Source organism: Micropterus salmoides, unplaced genomic scaffold, assembly GCF_014851395.1.
Source record: "Micropterus salmoides isolate LMB-PRFRI ecotype aquatic unplaced genomic scaffold, ASM1485139v1 Ms_hic_scaffold_15, whole genome shotgun sequence".
Classification (NCBI taxonomy): domain Eukaryota; kingdom Metazoa; phylum Chordata; class Actinopteri; order Centrarchiformes; family Centrarchidae; genus Micropterus; species Micropterus salmoides.
In genome coordinates, this window is record NW_024040596.1 from 15,538,799 (window position 1) to 15,557,210 (window position 18,412).

The 18,412-nt window shown below is 38.2% G+C and overlaps 1 protein-coding gene across 13 annotated transcripts in view; it reads right to left on the bottom strand.

The window, feature by feature from the left end:
- zmp:0000001200 (dedicator of cytokinesis protein 9) overlaps positions 1-18,412 on the bottom strand; it is an 86,996-nt gene that overhangs the window by 28,111 nt on the left and 40,473 nt on the right. For 9 of the 13 annotated variants that reach the window (XM_038720575.1, XM_038720572.1, XM_038720577.1 and 6 more), the window contains exons 3-8: positions 13,605-13,694; positions 10,486-10,568; positions 9,336-9,405; positions 5,450-5,545; positions 4,593-4,727; positions 67-241 (exon numbers count right to left, since the gene is read on the bottom strand). In XM_038720575.1, the coding sequence (XP_038576503.1) occupies positions 67-241; positions 4,593-4,727; positions 5,450-5,545; positions 9,336-9,405; positions 10,486-10,568; positions 13,605-13,694 (649 nt within the window). Of the gene's footprint in view, positions 1-66; positions 245-4,592; positions 4,728-5,449; positions 5,546-9,335; positions 9,406-10,485; positions 10,569-13,604; positions 13,695-18,412 lie in introns of all 13 variants that reach the window. The other 4 variants (XM_038720568.1, XM_038720569.1, XM_038720563.1 and 1 more) reach the window with 1 other exon arrangement.

The window sequence follows — 18,412 nt, forward strand, 5'->3', positions numbered from 1 at the left end:
TGTGTTCCTTCAGGTGCTGAAAAAAATATGGATGGAGAAACAAAAAACACACACACACACACAGACCATCATGAATGTCTCCATTCCTCTTCTCCTGCATGGCAATCTCAAAGCTGCTGTGCAAGATCTTTTTGAGCGTGTTGATCCAATCCTCCATCTCTCCTTCACTGTCAGCGGCCAGCAGGTAGGTGCTCTTATCCTGCATCTTCAGCTCGAAAGCAAACCGCCGAACCTTGTTGCTCTGCCGCCACAACGCAGGAGGAGATTAGATAAGATCAGGAAAGAAGAGAAAAGGGGAGAAAAAAACAATATGCATTATATAAAGAGTCAAACTTCAAGTGTGCAACACAAAAAAATCAGAACAAAGCCTTTTTGTTATTGAAAAGCAGGAGGTGTCATGTTTGCCAAGTATGTTGGTATCTGGGATTGAATGACTGATTGACCAAGTTTAGTTTTTCACATTTAAAAATCAAATCAAATACCCAACTGTGGACATGGCAGGGCTGAAGGAATGTTTCATCTCACTATCCAAAGCTAACATCTAACAACTGCCAGCTCACCAGAAGACAGTTTTGTGATCTAAATCATAGCTTGCTTTCCTTTGATTCTACCTTCACACTTACTTTCTTGTATTATGCTGTTTGACCCCGCAGAAACACGGACGTGTATCATAATCAGCTTTATTGGCCAAGTATGTGTACAACTACAAGGTATTTGACTCCAGTTTTAAGTTGCTCACAGTGTACTTACACACAATCTACAGGAAGACAGAACTAGACATACAGCTTAAATCGAGTACAACAAAGCTGAAGAAAGATAGGTATACATAAACATTTAACTATAGTGTGCATATAAATATCTATAAAAATACTGAATGATTCATGTAATAGGTTACTTTATATACATGAAGTACACACATACAGTACAACATGTCTATATACAGCATGTGTATGCAAAGTAAAAAGTAAATTACAATATATTGGACTAAAATTACACGATTTAGCTCTAAAGATTTACTAAATGAGTCACTGTTTTGGAAGAAGATGGAAAGCTAAACCCAGATTTAATTTAACTGCCACAGAAAGCAAATGGACAATGTGAGTTAGGGAGGGACAGAGTATTTCCATCTGCGTAACAAAGCCTCCAGCTCTGCCAGGACCACAGCAGAGACTTTCTAAAGTGAGATGGAGCTGCTGAGTGAAGCCAACAGAAAATGAGCTGGATCTGTAGAGCCGAACTATGACCTCCAAATTGTGCAATTTGGGCTTTAGCCTTTTTCTGTTATAGCCAATTCAGAACCTATAACTGCTGATTCAGCCACAGTTTGTCTGTGACAAAGCAACTTGCTGAAACATTTTAATAAAGAATTCAAGCAGTGTTTCTTTAGAGGAACAGTTTATTCATCTCATTATTGTCAGTGTGCAGTAGTTATCACTGTAGCTTGTCTGCAATGTTGAAACAGTGGAGTGGGAGTGATTGGGAGGGAGTCTCATTATCAGCAGACTGGCTGAGTAAACATGGAAAGGGGGAATAAAACTGGTATCTTAATAAACAGACTTAATCATCTGATAGGTAGGAGGACCAGCTTTCAATTTTCTGCACTCATCCTTGGGGAAAGGAGCAGACAATCCAGTCAAAATTAGAGAAGAGAAAATAAATCCTTAAACCACAATTATCAGTTTACATTTTTGAGCCCTTTTGCTCCTTGATAACCCACAGGGACCGCCGGTCACCTCATTCATTTGTGGCAAATGCTTTGTGTATTTGAGCATACGTTGGCGGCTTAACAAAGTGCAGGAGCAGCTTGAGGCTCAGTATGATGTCACTCCACATGCCATTACAGCTGCAGAGTTAAACATCTGCAGTCCCACTTACAGAGCAGTTTCTGCTGGTTGAGTTTAAGTCACATGATCTTTGTGACTTCAACAGAGCAGCACACCCCTTAGCTATATATGGTATACAAGGGGCTTTGCAATGCTGGTGAATTACAGTAGTGCCCTTTAGCAGTAGTTTAATCGCCAACAGAATGGTTTACTGATTAAAGTGCAGGCTCTGTATTATAATCACTGTATAACCAACTAAAGCACAAAATATTTTTAGGCCATCTCCTTAATTTGAACCTGCCCAGAGCGTGTTTTGGTCCGAGTTTTTTTTAGAATAAGAGAATAAATTAGAGTATTTCGCATCTACACTGTTTACGCATGTTATGTGTCTTTATAAAATCCAGTGTCGGTCAGAGTCCAGCTGTGATATTAGATGTTGCAGTTAAAGCCTCAGCGGTTCAGCATACAGTACACCTGTCCTCTGGTTGAGTGGTCATCACAGCATCAATCCAGATTTTGTATGTACAGTAAGTGTACACATCTGATTGTCTACACAGCTGGTCTGTAGATTAAGGAATGAGATATATGTTAGAGGATGACACAGAAGTGGATTTTCATTCCTGTCGCATCCCAATCCCACAAAAATACTCCTGTTCTGTCCAAATCGAGAAAGAATGACTCCGGCCCTATCCCGTTCCGATCAGAAAATAGTGTTTATTCATTTATAACTGCATATTTGAATTTAAAAACTTATCTATAATTCCAGTCCTGCTCCCTCCCTTGACTTTTTTCCCTGTCCCATTCCATTCCCATGATATACAGTGAAACTGACTCCCATTCCGCGGGAATCCCACATGAACCCGTGACCCACAGCAAGAAATGTCAGCGTCTGGTAAATGTACAATAGTGCGTACCCCTTTGAACACAAATGGTCCTCAACAGGTTTCCCTAACTGAGAATCTTAAATGTTTAAAAACTAACTATGACAAATTCCTTTCTTTTTTGGTTTATTTGTTTTTATTTTCTTTATGTGTGTGTTTATTAATTCTATTTTTTCATTTTTTGGTTAGTATAGCCACATTGTTTTGTAGTAATTATTTAGGAAAACTAAATAAAATTTTATTCATGCATTTTTTAAATAAGGGTTAAATGGTTAAAGAGGTAATATAATGCTCACTTTCAGGTTCATCATTTTATTCAGGGGTTGTACCAGAATAGGGTTACATGGTTTAATTTTTTATGCTACGTTTCAGCTACCGAGTGAAGCATCTCACTTCTATTCAATCTTTTGGACTACTAGCCAAGCAGAGTAGGGCGGATCCTGACAAGCAAGGTAGTGTGATTCATAACAAAGCTGCTTAAGTTCAGTTGACGGCTTCGGTTCAGCCGTGCATGTTCAAGCCTGATCCCGAAACACAGGCAGAACAACCCAAACCAGCTTCGCAACCTACACTGGAGCAAGACGTTTCAGAGAGGTAAGTTATATGTAAAGTTTCAACTATGCAATGTCTCTACATCACAGTAATAACTTTATGTCCATTGACTGCCTGAACGATATCTAACATTATTTTAATTTCGTATTTAACTAGCTTGGTTTGAGGCCATGCCACACTAGCCGAGCATTATGGCACGTGTTACATAGTGATGCAGATAGGTTACGGAAGTAAAGGCTGGACTACAATCGAGCTGTTTTCAGGCAGTTCAGGAGCAGTGTTTTCTGTGGGAGATGGTAACTCAATTTGGGGTGGACACAAAAAAGGTATATAACATAATAAAGGGAAAAAGCCAAAAAGCTTATAACCTTTTTAATTGTTTTGTGATATAAAATATAGAAGAACATAAACTTTCTAGATTTTGTGGCATTTTATTAAAAAAACGTATATTATGGCGCAGAAAACTCTGCAATGCAATCTGCATCTGTATGTTTTTCCCTCCATACTGGACAGAACCAGGAGGTGCAGTCTTACTTCACTTCTTCCACCACAGAGGAATGTAACAGAGTGAAAGTGGTTGTAACTGGGTGGTGTGGAGGTTCAGGGAACTCGGGGGACGGCACCCAGTCTGATAAAACCTCCAAAAATCTTAAAGCATTACCATGTGAACCCCTCTCCTTCCTTCTACATTTTAGGCTTTTAACTCTCCCCCTCCCCACAATGGAAATCAGACAGTCCCAGAAAAATCCTCCACCTTCTCATTCCACAATAAATATCTGATTAATGCCAGCTGGATGATTCATCAGTGAAATCTAGTTCTTTCCATCTATTGAGATGACAGTGAGATGATAATGCACCCAGTGAGTCTTGGCCTACACTCAGATGTTTGCACGTGGCATTGATTTTGAGGCTGATGGAAAGTGCATGAAAGTGAGACCTCAGCATTCACCTTGTTTCACCAGCTGAGAGTCAGCAGTAAAGCCTGACCTTGGGGAGGAGGAGTGCTCAGGTTTCGGGGAAATGAACAAGAGAGGATCTCACAGATACTTTTCAGCAGCAGTCCATCACTGTTTTTGTGAACTGAAATTTGTGTTGAAATTGTGCCTGTTACAGCAAACATGTTGGACAATACATTTCCAGGGAAAAGAATTGTGAAGAGGAAGTTGCTACATCCGTATTGTCAGTTTATTCCCCGTAAATGGCGTTTTAATTTCCACAAGGGACCAGGCCACGGGATATCCTGTTTTTCAAAGCAGGTAATGGGTCACCCAGGGTCATTGCAGTTTAACAATCGCTGCCTTCGAGACAGTGGTGACTGGACTACTTTAGAGCGTACCTGAACCACACCCATACAGGAGTCAAGGAAAATTGTTCCTTTGGGCTCCTTGGAGGGCTTCTCATCCTTGTAGAAGTTCAGATTGTAAGAGCCATCCCCGAGCTGCGTTAGATGGAAGTACCTCCTTTTGAATGACTGAAACGAAAAAGAAGAAAAAAAATTCAACTTTTAATTATTGGAAGACAAAATGCAATGTTTTGTTCGTAACAATATCACGCTCAGCATTATGCAGTATAAGATTAGGCTGACAGAAATAAGACACCTGCCTGTAAAAAGGCAATAACTAAAACCTGATACAAACCTAAACCTTTCCATACTTAAAAAAGGATATAGTAAGGATTGAAGCATAAGCATAAGGATAGTGAAGATTGTAAAGCTGTATGAAGGAAATTTGTGATCTGTGATTATGGGATATATAAACAGAATTTATTTGAGAATTATTTGTGATGGAAAAATGGATCACCTTCACTGCAAATGATGACAACATATCTAAATCTAAATCAAATTAAAGGACAATATGGATAACTAAATAAGAAACGTGCACACCCATCCCTACCCCTGTCTTGTTGATGTTTGCTTTTTTCTCTTTTCTTCTGTAAACTTTATTTTCTCTCAAAATAAAAAAAATCAAAATCAAAACAAAGATTAGACTCAAGACAAAAATCTACACTCTCCTGATAGTACGTGCTTTTGACGTTTGAGAAGCTGGAGCCAGCAACTGTTTGAGTCACTTTTCAAGTGAACATGCCAAACGGTTAATCCATCGGAACAGTTGCCATTTAATTTACTGCCAATGAAATTACGGATTAATTGACTAATCATTTAAGTTCTAAATGTGGCCGTCACCACTTTCTCACCCTCATGGTGACGCTGATGGCACTGTTCATGTTGCCTTTATACAGCCAGCCATGTTTGGAAATCCCACCTTTCTGGGATCCCAGGGAGGCCGTATCCTGCAGGAGACAAAGACACAAGATCTGACAACTTAAAACACACAGATACTCCACACACTGCCTTGTGATCTATGAATCTTGTTTTCCATATACTGGAATACAAAACACCAAATGGATTGAAATGATGTCACATTTTTCATGTTGAAACAAGTTGCAATACTTAAAAATAGGTCAAATGACTCCATACACTAAACTTGTCACCTGTTTCCAAAAAACATAAACGAAGGAAAAATAAACGAATATGCAGAAGAAACACATCTATATACTGTATTAAATGACACTGGCAGATTAAAGAAGACCAAACATGACATCATTTGGATATTTTTGCAGTGGATCATATCATCAATGCTTTTGACACACCCTGCCGAGGACTTCCCTCACTGTGCAGAAAACCTTTGATGTTGCGGTTTGAGATGAAACACAGCTCAACATAATGTAGGTCTGTCTCAGTCCAAACAAGAAGGCAGAAGAACATTAAACAAACTAACTGTTAAACAAAATAAACATCTTGATCTTCATAGCACATCCATGACACATGGACCCGATCATCTCACACATACTATATAAAAAGGTGGGTAAGATCATGAACAAACACAAAGCTACCGTGATCCACCAGCTATCATTATCTGTAAAAATAAACCAATTAGGGCATAATGAAGGAAGAAGAGAGAGGGACAAACTCTACAGCCCTGTCCTGGTTTAGATCAGCCCTGCGTGAACAGAAGACGTGTCGTTTACAGTCACACATGCCAGCTTTGAAAGACTACAGTGAGGAAGTGTATCCCTGACAGTTTCACACACTGACAAGAGTAAATGGCCTTTCAAGATGTCTCCATCCTGGTCCAGCCCCACTTCTTCTTCTGCCCTCAGTCTAATAAAGCAAAAGGGGATTTTAAAAGTGCTGGCAGGAATTATGATATTTTCAGTGTGCCTTGTGATCGAAAAAGCATCTGGAAAGCTTCAGTGCCTGTTTTTCCTCGTCAGTGTCTAGACAACATTCACCAGTCCCCAAAGAGGCAGACAAACAACTGGGTTCATTCTCTCTGAACTCCAGTTTACTCCAGAAAACTTTGTCATGGACGGATAAATATAAATAATAAAAACAAAAAAATCAGCAAACCAAACCGTTGCATAAGCTACAGTCAGACGACGAGAAGATGAACCAAACCACACAACAAATGTTGCATATGGTCCAAAATACACACACAAAAAAAATGTGATTGTGATTTATTCTGGGGATTTTTAGAGGCAGAGTTCAAATCCTTTTCTTTCATCTGCACAAGCAATCTCCCTGTTTAAAAGAGTTGGAAGCCGGAGAGAGAGAGAGAGAGAGAGGCAGGTGTTGAATGAAGGGTGATTTGGATCTTGTCATGGCTTGTGTTGAAGTCCTGCAAGTCCTGTCCTGTCAGGGGTAAGGGTGACTGAGGCTGGGCAGGACAGACCCTGACCCTTGACGACAGGGCACAGATGTCCAACCACAGCTGCATTAACTAACACGCAGTAAAAGGGAAAAGAGACACTTTGTAGTGTTGTTTTCTAAAAATCCAAAAGGTTCTGTGTGTTAACAGTGTATTTCAGCTGATACTGAATAACATCTTGTTGCCTGTAGGAGGTGCAGTTTCATGTCTACATATCATGTGAGGAGAGAAGGTCAGGATCATCTTCATACATCTTGGCCCTCATTTATGAAAAGTGCATACACCAAATTTCCAGCGTACACCTGGCTTACACCCAAAACCACGGTGACTTTGTATTTATCAATATGGACGTTGGCGTACGGCACGCTCAAATCCCATGCCAGCTCAGGAGGTGGTGTACATGTACGCAAGTTTTGAGTTAGTGCGGAAATGTGCAGAAAAACAATGTAACACAGTTACAGTGTAACACCACAAAACGCACTGACAAACTAAAAGATATGATATATTATGACCCACTGTAAAAAAAAACAACATAGTAATTATAAACTTCAGTGTTTATTTTTGTGCAACATGGACTTCAATGTTTAATTTGTGTGACTTTACCAAAGCATTTGATTTGTAGGCATTTGTATTCCTTCATTTGTAGTTTATCTGGGGTTGCATTTATTTCAGTGTATATCCAAACAAAAATAGGCTGTGACACAAAAAAAAGTTGCAGGTCAAACTGACACTGATATTATCGCCTAAAAACGGAAAAATGCACGCTTCAGATTCACGTAACCAGCAACAAGTCAGCACCCAAATGCGCATTCAAAATGCCATCTAAGGTTATTTATTTATTATTATTCACAGTGTTTTGCTTTTCTCGACATTTTGAAGAGAATAATAAAATGTTTCTAAAGCAACACGAGATTGGTTTGTCTATGTTTTTCTTGCTCAGCGTTTGATTAATATCTTGCATTAAACAAAATGTAAGGATCATCCCTTGATGTCGCAATTGTAGGAATTGTAGCCGCATCAACGCAAAAACTATAACTGCACTTAAACAGGATGATGGATGACAGTTAGGATAAATCTGTACTCAGGCCTCAGCAATACCCAGTGGAGCCTGTGCGCTTTACCTGACGTTTCAGGGTTAGGCCCGGCAGGTGCGCACGGACTGGGTTCAGTAATGAAAGGCTTTCAATGAACAAAAAATAATTCAGACTGACAAAATAATAAAAATTACATTCTTCTTCTTTTAAATAATAAAAATAATAAAAATAATAATAATAACGACATTCTTCTTCTAAATAACAATAAGCGTCATTAATAATAAAAATCATAAAAATAAGAAGAAGAATTTACAAATTGTCATGCAATTATTAATGTGAATGAATGGTACTCCACATCACATCATCATCACTATTGTACACACCAATACATGTGACATGAACAGAAGTCATAATTTGGGTCCATATTTTGTTTTTGTGGGTGCCTTTAATCCCACTCTTTAAACTCCCAAATAAAACAATTTTATTTCTTTCCACTTCCCTGGTGATGGTCTCGATCTCCACGTCAGAGAAGTTCCTCTTCTTTGCCGTCTTCCGTGTGTCCATGGCGTAAAATGAGGATGTGGAGGAAGCAGAAACTTGAATATATAGCGGCGTGTTATTTTAATGACGATCGTTTTCAGCCGCGGTATTTATCAAGGGCACGTATTGCGTACACCTGGATTTCAAAGGTACGTACAGCTTCATAAATCACGCGGTGAGAGGAGTGTAAGCATAATCTTACGCCAACATATACGCCTGTTTCTACGCAAGAATGATAAATGAGGGCCCTTGTGAGGCAGTGTGAGCTTATAGTGTGTTCAATAATATTTGAGCCACAGCTTTATATCAGTCAAATCCGAGTGTGCACTTGTACCAAGCCATTCCAAAAACAACAGATACTGATTTCATTTGTGCAAAAACACACACCCACTACATCATTCATGAATTATAAAAGGATAAAAAAGGTCCAAATGTTGCTTAAAAATGTCACTGTGTCAAAGAAGGCTGTTTGGAGACTAATTACACTTAATTCTTTCCATTCAATTCAGCTTCTAGAATCAAAAATGCCTTTTATCTCTTTAAACTACAATGAATACAGGAAAGGCAAAACTGAAGACTGGAATAAAACACATTCAACCCCAGTCTTTTCTGTACAAGGTTTCTAATCAAGTAAATAATTTGCAGGACAAAATGCAGTCTAGAAACAGGATAATCCCAATGTGCTATAGATACTGCAAATACATGCCCTTCATTACTCTGACTTATTGGCTAGATTGGTTTTTGGTATATTAAGGGATGGATGTCTAGACAAAAAAAAAGAAGCAAACAAAGACTCACCTCATCTTTGTCAACGTCCTCATCCACTTCAAATACATGCACAGCCAGTTTATCAGGTCTGGATACTTTGCTGTAAAATAATTAAATCTCTTTAACAGGCATCTATGTATATATTAATAAGATCAGAAACAACACAAAACATCATCACAAAGTACAACAGATTGTCATGGGACCTGTGTACTCTGGTACGGCACTGGTACTATTTTGAGATTCTGGCAACTTTACTTAAAATATAGTAATTTCATCTTCATTTACAACTTTGGAAAGAGACACTCTTCTTAATAATTTACTTTTGATGTTTAGGTACATTTTACTGCTAGTAATTTAAATGTTAGCACTTTAGCACTTTACGTTTAACGTTTGACTGCCATGGATATGGCTTATTCACTGTCATTTCAGTTCACTCTGCAAATCTTTATAGCACATGTGGTCTGAGGTGGCGTGACTGAGATTATGTGATTTTTATGTTTTTGACATTGACATATTTTTAAATAAGTCATTTTGGATATTTGCGGCTGTTTTGAGAGAGTCAGAAAAAGGCAACGTTGTGGCAAATGAAAGTGTTTAAAAGCAGCACATGACTGTTCATGGAAACATGTTGAGGTGTATACAGCCTGCTGGAAAATGAAAATGTCCCAAAAGGTAACTGAAAATGGTGTGAGGTTTTTAACAGGCGATCCATGTCAGGGTGTATTGTTTTAATTTCCCCAGAATGAGTCAAGTGACAGAACATTTGGCAGCAGTGATGCTGTCAAGGTCATTGTCAACTCATATTCTAACATCTTGGCAGTAAAATAGATATTCTTTAGGGATGAGGCTGGAGCTGATGACACAATCTCCAGACAATGAGGGTGGTTTCCACACTGGCTGCAGTCCCGAATTATTGAGTGAATCAGAAAAAGGAAACACGTACGGAAATAAGAAATATTTGTTTGCTGTGTCACAGCTACATTTTGTCAGAAGTAGGAAACACAAAGGTGACAGTTTGTCTTTTGTGTGCACTGTGTCTTTTAGTTTGAAACCTCTGGCATCCATTAATTATATGCAGTAGCTGTTCTTACTTGCCCATCATAAGAATGTCTTGGCACATCACCACATTACCTGTGAATATAGTGTACAGTAGTGTTGATGTTTTTAAGTATAGACTTACTTTGGAAGCTGTCGAAAGTCTCCAGAATAGTCCTCATACTTGTAGTTGACAACATGCCAGTCAGATTTGTAGGTCTTAATGCACTGAGAAGACAATGGAAAGGAATTACAGTTTAATATACACAGTGTAGTAGTACTTCAGGCCAGTGTTTAAGGTGTCAATAGGCTTTAAACAAACTTGTTTGTAAGACATGATGTCCAATCATGTTTAAAGGCAAAAGTGTTTATAGATGTGCAGAACGTTCAAACTCAAAGGCGGGGCGAAAAGCTTACAGTCACTGAGAGAGACGAGATGCATTAATAGTTCAAATTTAAGGAAAAGTACCATAATTGAATAAGTTGAAAAAGTTACCATAATTGAATAAGTTGAAAAAGTTACCATAATTGTCCAAAGCAGCATTCTGGGGGGGGCTTTTCGACCATCTGACTAGCACTTCAGTTTAAGTATACTGACACCTTTAAAAGAGTACTCCATCGATGAAACATTGCACTCCCACAACATTGTCCGACTCACAATGGACAGTTTTATAACAGTTTTACAAAAAGTTTGGTAACTCTACAGCCCCAGTTTTTTTTTTTAATCGTCAGCCCCAACCATCGCTGAATAATTTACCCTATTTTGCACAGCTCCCTCGGGAACCACAGAGGGCTTTATACACCTTTTGTCACTATTGGCAATAGTACTCTTCAAGTCTTGTAATCAGACTTTGACAATCTGTAATGTTAGGTTCTTGTATGCAAGTCTGATAATTCTCAAATTTTAGGAGAAGGCAAGGACATTAAGCAGAAAATGAAAGTAATCCACGAGATGAGGTACAAATATTTTTACATTCGCTTTATGTGAATCACAAGAAAGCACAAATCACAATAGAATGGTTGTTTCAAGCAACAATTAAAACCTCTATGTAGTGAATTCCTCAAGGAAAAATGAAGGTGTGGTGAGAGTTCACACTTGACCTCAGTCTAACCATCAATTAGCACAAACTGGGAGGGAGTGTATCTTTATCTCCCTTTACTTGGAAAAGAGACATCTGTTCATTGTTAGAGGCAGTGATAGGAGCAGCTCACTAGTATCTATTCTGCAGAAATACATGCCGATTATGAGAAGTGCTCTGACAGGGAGACGAAATGCAACCTGATCAGGAGAGCAATCGGAAACAGAGAGGCTCCTGCTGGGTTGACCTGCACAGCTGTCCTGGTAATCACATGTAACACTTGACCGGGAGTTTTAGTATCTTTATGACTTCAGACAAAGCTCCCTAAACACTGACCTTTGACCTGGAAGGTGAACTATGGGCAGCCAGTTAGTCTCTTTGTAAATGGGCCGGATAGTAAATCACAGTGATGGGTTGGAGGAAAATACATTTCCCCTCCTGTAGCCATAAATCATAATTTTATCTGCACCAACTGGAAGAGCATTTTTTTCCATTTTCACTGCAATTAAATTACTAACCAAACACATCTTAGGAATTTCTGTGTGTGGTCTTTAAGAATGTTTAAAAGTTGTTCTGTCATGTGTCTTTTGCTGCAATTACACTGCTCTTTAGTGTTTGAAAATAAGATTGAAATGAACCATTTGACAGAAAATATGTTCATGTCTCAGCACAGACAGTCAGCACTATAAACCAACAGAGAAAGAAAATAACCAGAAGTTTGATAACTTGTGGATTGTAAAAAAAAAAGCACTTTATCATTCCTATGTCCCCTGGCATAAGCAGATATTACAGAGGAAATATAGTACAAATAGTCCAGTTGCCTCCAGTAATGATCTGTAATGAGCCCAGATACCATTTATGCAACAGTTTCTACAGGCTACTTCCTGATCTGCTGTGATGTGCTGTGTACTGTATATTGCTGCTACTATCAGGCCACAAATTGGCTAATGAGTCACATTTGTGTCACTATTATATATTAATATATATATTACGTGCAGATGATATACATTTCTAACCCCTTGTTCCAGACTTTGCACTTACTGCCACCATGCCTTTTCTGCAATTAAATAGACTGCAGTATAACTGTTTTATCAGTTATTGTGCTTTAAGTTTTTACTTAATGTCTTGTGCATAACTATGGGTGTAAATCAATATCAGTATAATTGTAAATGTAAAGACAATGAGTCACAAATATATATTTGTAAACACAAAACGCGATATACAAATGATCCATAAATATAAAACACAATCTACAAATAGATTCAATATCCACAAATAAACACATCATGATTCACAAATTTTGTAGAGTGTTTCAGAATTTTGACACTACTGTTTCGCTGTTTTACCAATTACAATTTCTACAAATGCACTCTTAACAATTTGCAAACAAAGAGAGTCAAAAATCTTTTTCAAACCACAGTTTCAAGACGTGTACAAATTCTGCACAAAGCTCAGCATTCAAGAGTCAAATCTGTATTTGTGGATCACTTCCTATTCATTTTGACACTAGTTTCCCATGGAGAGGGTGACTACGATCCACACATGTAGTCAGCTAGTAATTGTGTTTTATATTTGTGGATCATGAAAATTTTGTTTGTGGATTTCAAATCTACTTGTGGACTTGTTTACAAATTGTAATATATATGTGTGACTCATAGTCTTTGCATTTACAATGATGTTCGATTTACCCCCTGCATAACAGAAACACTTGTTTTGTAAATGTATTTATGTATGCTTTGTGTTTTTATTTGGATAAATACCGACCTGCATAAACGTTTCTCTCATAATCATAAATATTACACTGACTTGACCTGTAGTTTTTACCGTTAGTGTATGTCATGCTGTGGGATTACTGCTCCTGAATATGTCCAATATTTCCCTTAAATGTACAGTGAAGTTAAATGAAATGATTCATACTGGTCTGGTATACGATTAAAATGTTGCTAAATCCTGATACTGTAAGTGCATGGCCATACATGACATCACATTTTTGCCCCCAGTCCTGCCCGCTTCAAACCAGTGAGAAAAGCCTGGACAATAACACAAATACAGAAATCTCTTATGTGACATACTGTATGTGTGTTCAAACTTTGGCAGAAAACTGTATGTTTGGGTAGGACACCATTACTCACGCTAAGAAGTTGATTAAGAAAATATGTTTTTGGGAGCCTTGAAATCAGCTTACCTCTTGAACGAATAGACTCTGGGCCTCCCTCTCTGCATTTTCAGGCACTGTAGGGTAGAGTGTTCTCCCTTGCCGCTTCAAAGTTGAAATCTGCAAAACAAAGCGATAGTTTATTTAACAAGAGAAACAGAACAATGGAAATTTCAGCAAACATGACAACAACTGTAAAAGTGAAATTGAAACAAAATGTGGAAGACATTGCTCATGCTTGACACTTTTATCCAGTTTGTGGTCTCAGCTGGACACAGTTTCCCTGGGGTGTTCTTTGAAATATTATTCTATGCTTGAGAATGGACTGATCTCTTTCTGAGGGTTCAAAGGGGCAGTATGTGAGGGAGGCAGGATGCTTGTCCATACAGTTCAGCTCCAGGACCCACAGACACACCCTGAGTCTGGCTCTCTGCCACTGTTGTACAGGCACACTCTGACTAATCAGTACCTCTAATGCTTCCTTTAAGCCTTTCAGCCAATGACCAACAGGTTCAGTGTGCACTGGAGTCAAACAGCAGTTTCACAGGGCTTCAAAAATCAAGGCTCTGCTATGTAAGTAAAAGTGTTGACAGCCATGCTAGCTGCTCTGCAAGGCTGTTGTTAGGCACAACATTGCTTTGAGCTAAATGCTAATGTCAGCATGCTAACATGCGCAAAAATCCATGCTGGTATAATGTTTACCATGATCACTATCTTTATTTAGCGTTTGTGCATGCTCAGCAGTAAACACAAAGTACGGCTGAGGCTGATGGGAATGTCATTAGTATTAGACCTCTTAAAAATTTGACATGATGATGGCACAAGATGAAAACATGAGTGAAAAACCAAAGTTGATCCTGAGGAACAAACAAATCCCTGTACTAAATTTCATGGCAATACATCCAATAGACTGAACATTTCAGTCAAAATCTGTAAACCTCATGTTGACACTAGAGGAAAAGTCAAGGGATCACCAAAGTCAGTATTCCCTGGGAACATGAATGTGTGTAAAAATATTCATGGCAATCCATCCAATAGATGTTGAGATACTATTTCAGCCTGGCTAAAAACACAGTCCAGCATATAAAGTGAATAATGAGTAATAATAAGGCTTATGATAAGACAATAATGATAAGACATGCATTTTAGAGCTCTCTTCCACAATTTGATTGATATTCTCTTGACACAAGAAAATAAGAGAAATTGTCACACATGGCTGATAGAAGACGAGATTGTGGCAAAAAATAGATCCAAACGCTAACAAACTTCACATTTCCTTTCTTGACTCACATTCATTAAAACTCCTTTGATGGGACAGGATCCAGAAGTAACTTGTGAAGGAGTTTATCTGACTCCCTGTAAAGTAGGCTATATTTTAATATTATAGCAATGGTTCAGAATGTATGTAAGTATATAAAAGTATTTCAAGATCCAAGTTTATCTTACACTTTCATAGACAGCCAATTAGTGTTGAGCTAAGTGTTTTTTCAAGCAGCAGTGTGAATGCTGAAGCTCCATTTAAACTTCATTTGAGTAAAATACTGCGTGTGCAATGTGCAACTACATCGCCAGCAGGTCTTGGTAGGAGGATTAACTCTGAAATTTTTAAATAAAGTGCATTTGACCACACATAATCCCTGCGAGCAAGAGTGAAATATGAATACAACCATTAAGTGATAGCAGTTCAGCTGACTGAGTTAAAAGGAAACAAGTGAATTCTGGCATTGTGCAAGTCAAGTGCTCGTCAGCTGTGTTTTCTATGATGATGGGGATGCAGACAAAACCTTGATTATCTTTTCCCAACACATTTTATTGAATTGAAAAGTGCTTTGAGCAGGAATTTTCCATGTCATTAGTTTACAGTCCAATTTACTGCAGACTGAATCAAATAACACTATTTTGACCACACAGTGTGTGTATCTATTGAAGATACACACACTGTATAAGGAGAACATTAGTTTTAATCACAGATGATAAATCAGTCAAATGTGATTATAATCCCACAAATAGAACAGTATCCCGCTCAATCCAATGATCCCTTGAAAAACATCAAGTTAATGGAATAAAAAAAATTCAAATGTCTAGCTATTTTATCAGGATATGCAAATATAATGTTTGTGCGTTTTATCAAAAAACATTGTACAATACATTGTTGGAGTAATATTTTACCATCTTGATACACCATGGAAGTGATTCCTCTTTACTGTAACAGTAGTACGGACAGTTACGTACAGTAGCATACTGGAGGTGAAACAATTGGTAGATCAATTGATTAGTCGATCAACAGAAAATGACAAAAACTATTTTGATAATCGAATAATCATTTAATAAATAACTTCATTCATTCATTTTTCAAGCAAAAATACTAAACATTCTCTTATTTCAGCTTTTTAAAGATGAGGAATTGCTGCTTTTCTCTGTTTATACCAATCTAAACTAAAATACTTTTGGCTTTAGAAAATTGTAACATGCATTTAAATGTTTTATAGAGCAAATAATTAATCAAGAAAATATACTGAAAATGAAACTAAATCGCTAACTGTAGCCCTGTAGCGTCCAGCCCTTTTTTTTTTTTTTTTTTAGCTGTGGGGCCTTCTTTCACTGCTAATTGCGTCATGCTCAAATATTGAGAAAAATGAGATGAAACCAGTTTTAAGAAAGTTCAGAAGGAACTGGCTGATTTGAGAAATACACAAAAAACAAAAAAACCCCAGCATTTTATAAAATGATCATCATCCCTGCAAACATGTCTTTCTTGACACAGAATAACAAAACACTAACTGAAATAACACTATGGCTAAAACACAAAACTGCCATCTTTCTCTTTTGCCTCACTATTTTTCTGAATGACCTTGCATTTGAGTGAGTGCTGGTCGTGTAAACTATGACAAACTTCATGCAGAGCTTTCATTTGTGAATTTGAAGTCTCCCCATCCTCTCTGCTAGTGAGGTTTCCTGCAGGGGAGATGATAATCTTTGCAACCCAAGCAGCAGAAATAAACAGGCATGGAGGTAAGAGGGAGCCAGGAAGTGTGCAACAGGAAGCATTTAATTGGGCTACAAGTCACCTGGGAGAATAATGGGAATCTCTGGTGAAATAAGCCAAAATTCAGCTTGGAACATACAGTAGCTACACTCAACAGGACTCAATCAACATTTTATTTGGAAAATCATCTTCCTTCCTCAGCCTAACCCAAACCAAATGTGTTTCTTGACTTTACCACCCCACACTGATTGTAAACAAATCCCATGAAAGAACCAAAACCATCAATGAATTAATTGCCAGCCATGATTTATCGAATTCCTCTGTGCCAAAGACCTTCACTGTTGTCCAAAAATATTAAAAACACAAAAATGGGCCGCGCCAGTTCACTGGGTTCCTTCATTAAGACAAACCTGGACATTGTCGTTTAAACATTGTCCTGCTGTACATACTCAGTAGTGCAAAAAAACCTGTGGCTGAAAGTAGCCCCCAACAAATACACTATTTGCTAGTGTTTGAGAAATATTTTATATTTACCATGTTCACCAACTTAGTTTAGCGTGTTAGCATACTAACATTTGCTATTAAGCATCAAACACAAAGTACAGCTGAGGCTGATGGGAATCTCATTCGTTTTGCAACTATTTGTTTATAAACCAAAGTATTGGAAAATGTGTTATATTTACCTTATGGTGGTGCTAGACGAAAAGTAAGAGGATTATCGAAGTCAGCATGATTCAACCTCTGAGACCATGAATGTTCCAAATGTCATGACAATCCCTTCAATAGTTGTTCAGATATTTCAATATGGACCAAAGTGGTGGACAAGCCATGGACCCATGCCACTGGTGTGGTTTAAACATGTATATTAACAGTAGAAAAAAATGGATCTTGGGGCTGAGTGCCCCAGTCATGGCAGGGAAGTTGGCAAGTACTGAGAGCCAAACTATCATGTTGGTTATGGTGTTTTCATTGGATTTGTTGACAATAACAAAAATGTAGCTCAACGCCCGCCTTTCAACACATACAGCATGTGTTGTTATTGAAACCTTTTGGAAAAGGAAAAATAATAATATCCTGATCTGTGGGCTTTATACCATGGATGTGCAGAGACCTAAAGAATACCTGAAATTAAGGAGAAGAAGGAGGGAATGAACAAATATCTCCAGCAACCTTGCAGAGAGAACTGTGCTGAACTGCCATGTACCAACAGCTTCCAGATCAAAACCAGATTGTGGTGATATAAACACTAGCTCACAAAAGATCAGTACCAACACATGACTTTTGATGTGCCAGTGGGGATAAGATAAAGCAGAGACCGGATAGTGGTTTGTGTTACTGAGAAACAGCCAACAACAGGATTTAATACAAAAATAACAACACAAGGAGCTCTTTCTGCCAGCTTTGACCTTGATTTATCAACAACTAGCACTGTATACTGTACTTAGCACTGTCTCTATGCATTTTGAGGTTTCTGTATGAATACACACTAGCCGTACCTACTTTCACTAGCTCCAAAAACTGAAAGAGCCTTGACACAGAAGCTGATAAAAACCTTGCTTGAACAAGAGCCTGGGTAGGTCGACACAGATGTTCGGTTCAATCACTGTGCCTGTGGTGTTTTTTTTTTTTCTAAGTCAGAATCACCTGTCAGTCTCTGACAACGTACTGTTTGTCTGTAAAGCTGGTATGTTATGTTCATAGCAGCAGGCTGGAGGAGCATGATACAAGAGAAGACAAAGTCAAGGCTGCCCCGCTGTCACTAAGCACCCAGCTGCCAGGCCTTTGTAAGCTGTAACAACCCTTTATACAGAGCCCACAGTTAGAAACACTTTTCTCCTTTCTTCTATTGCAC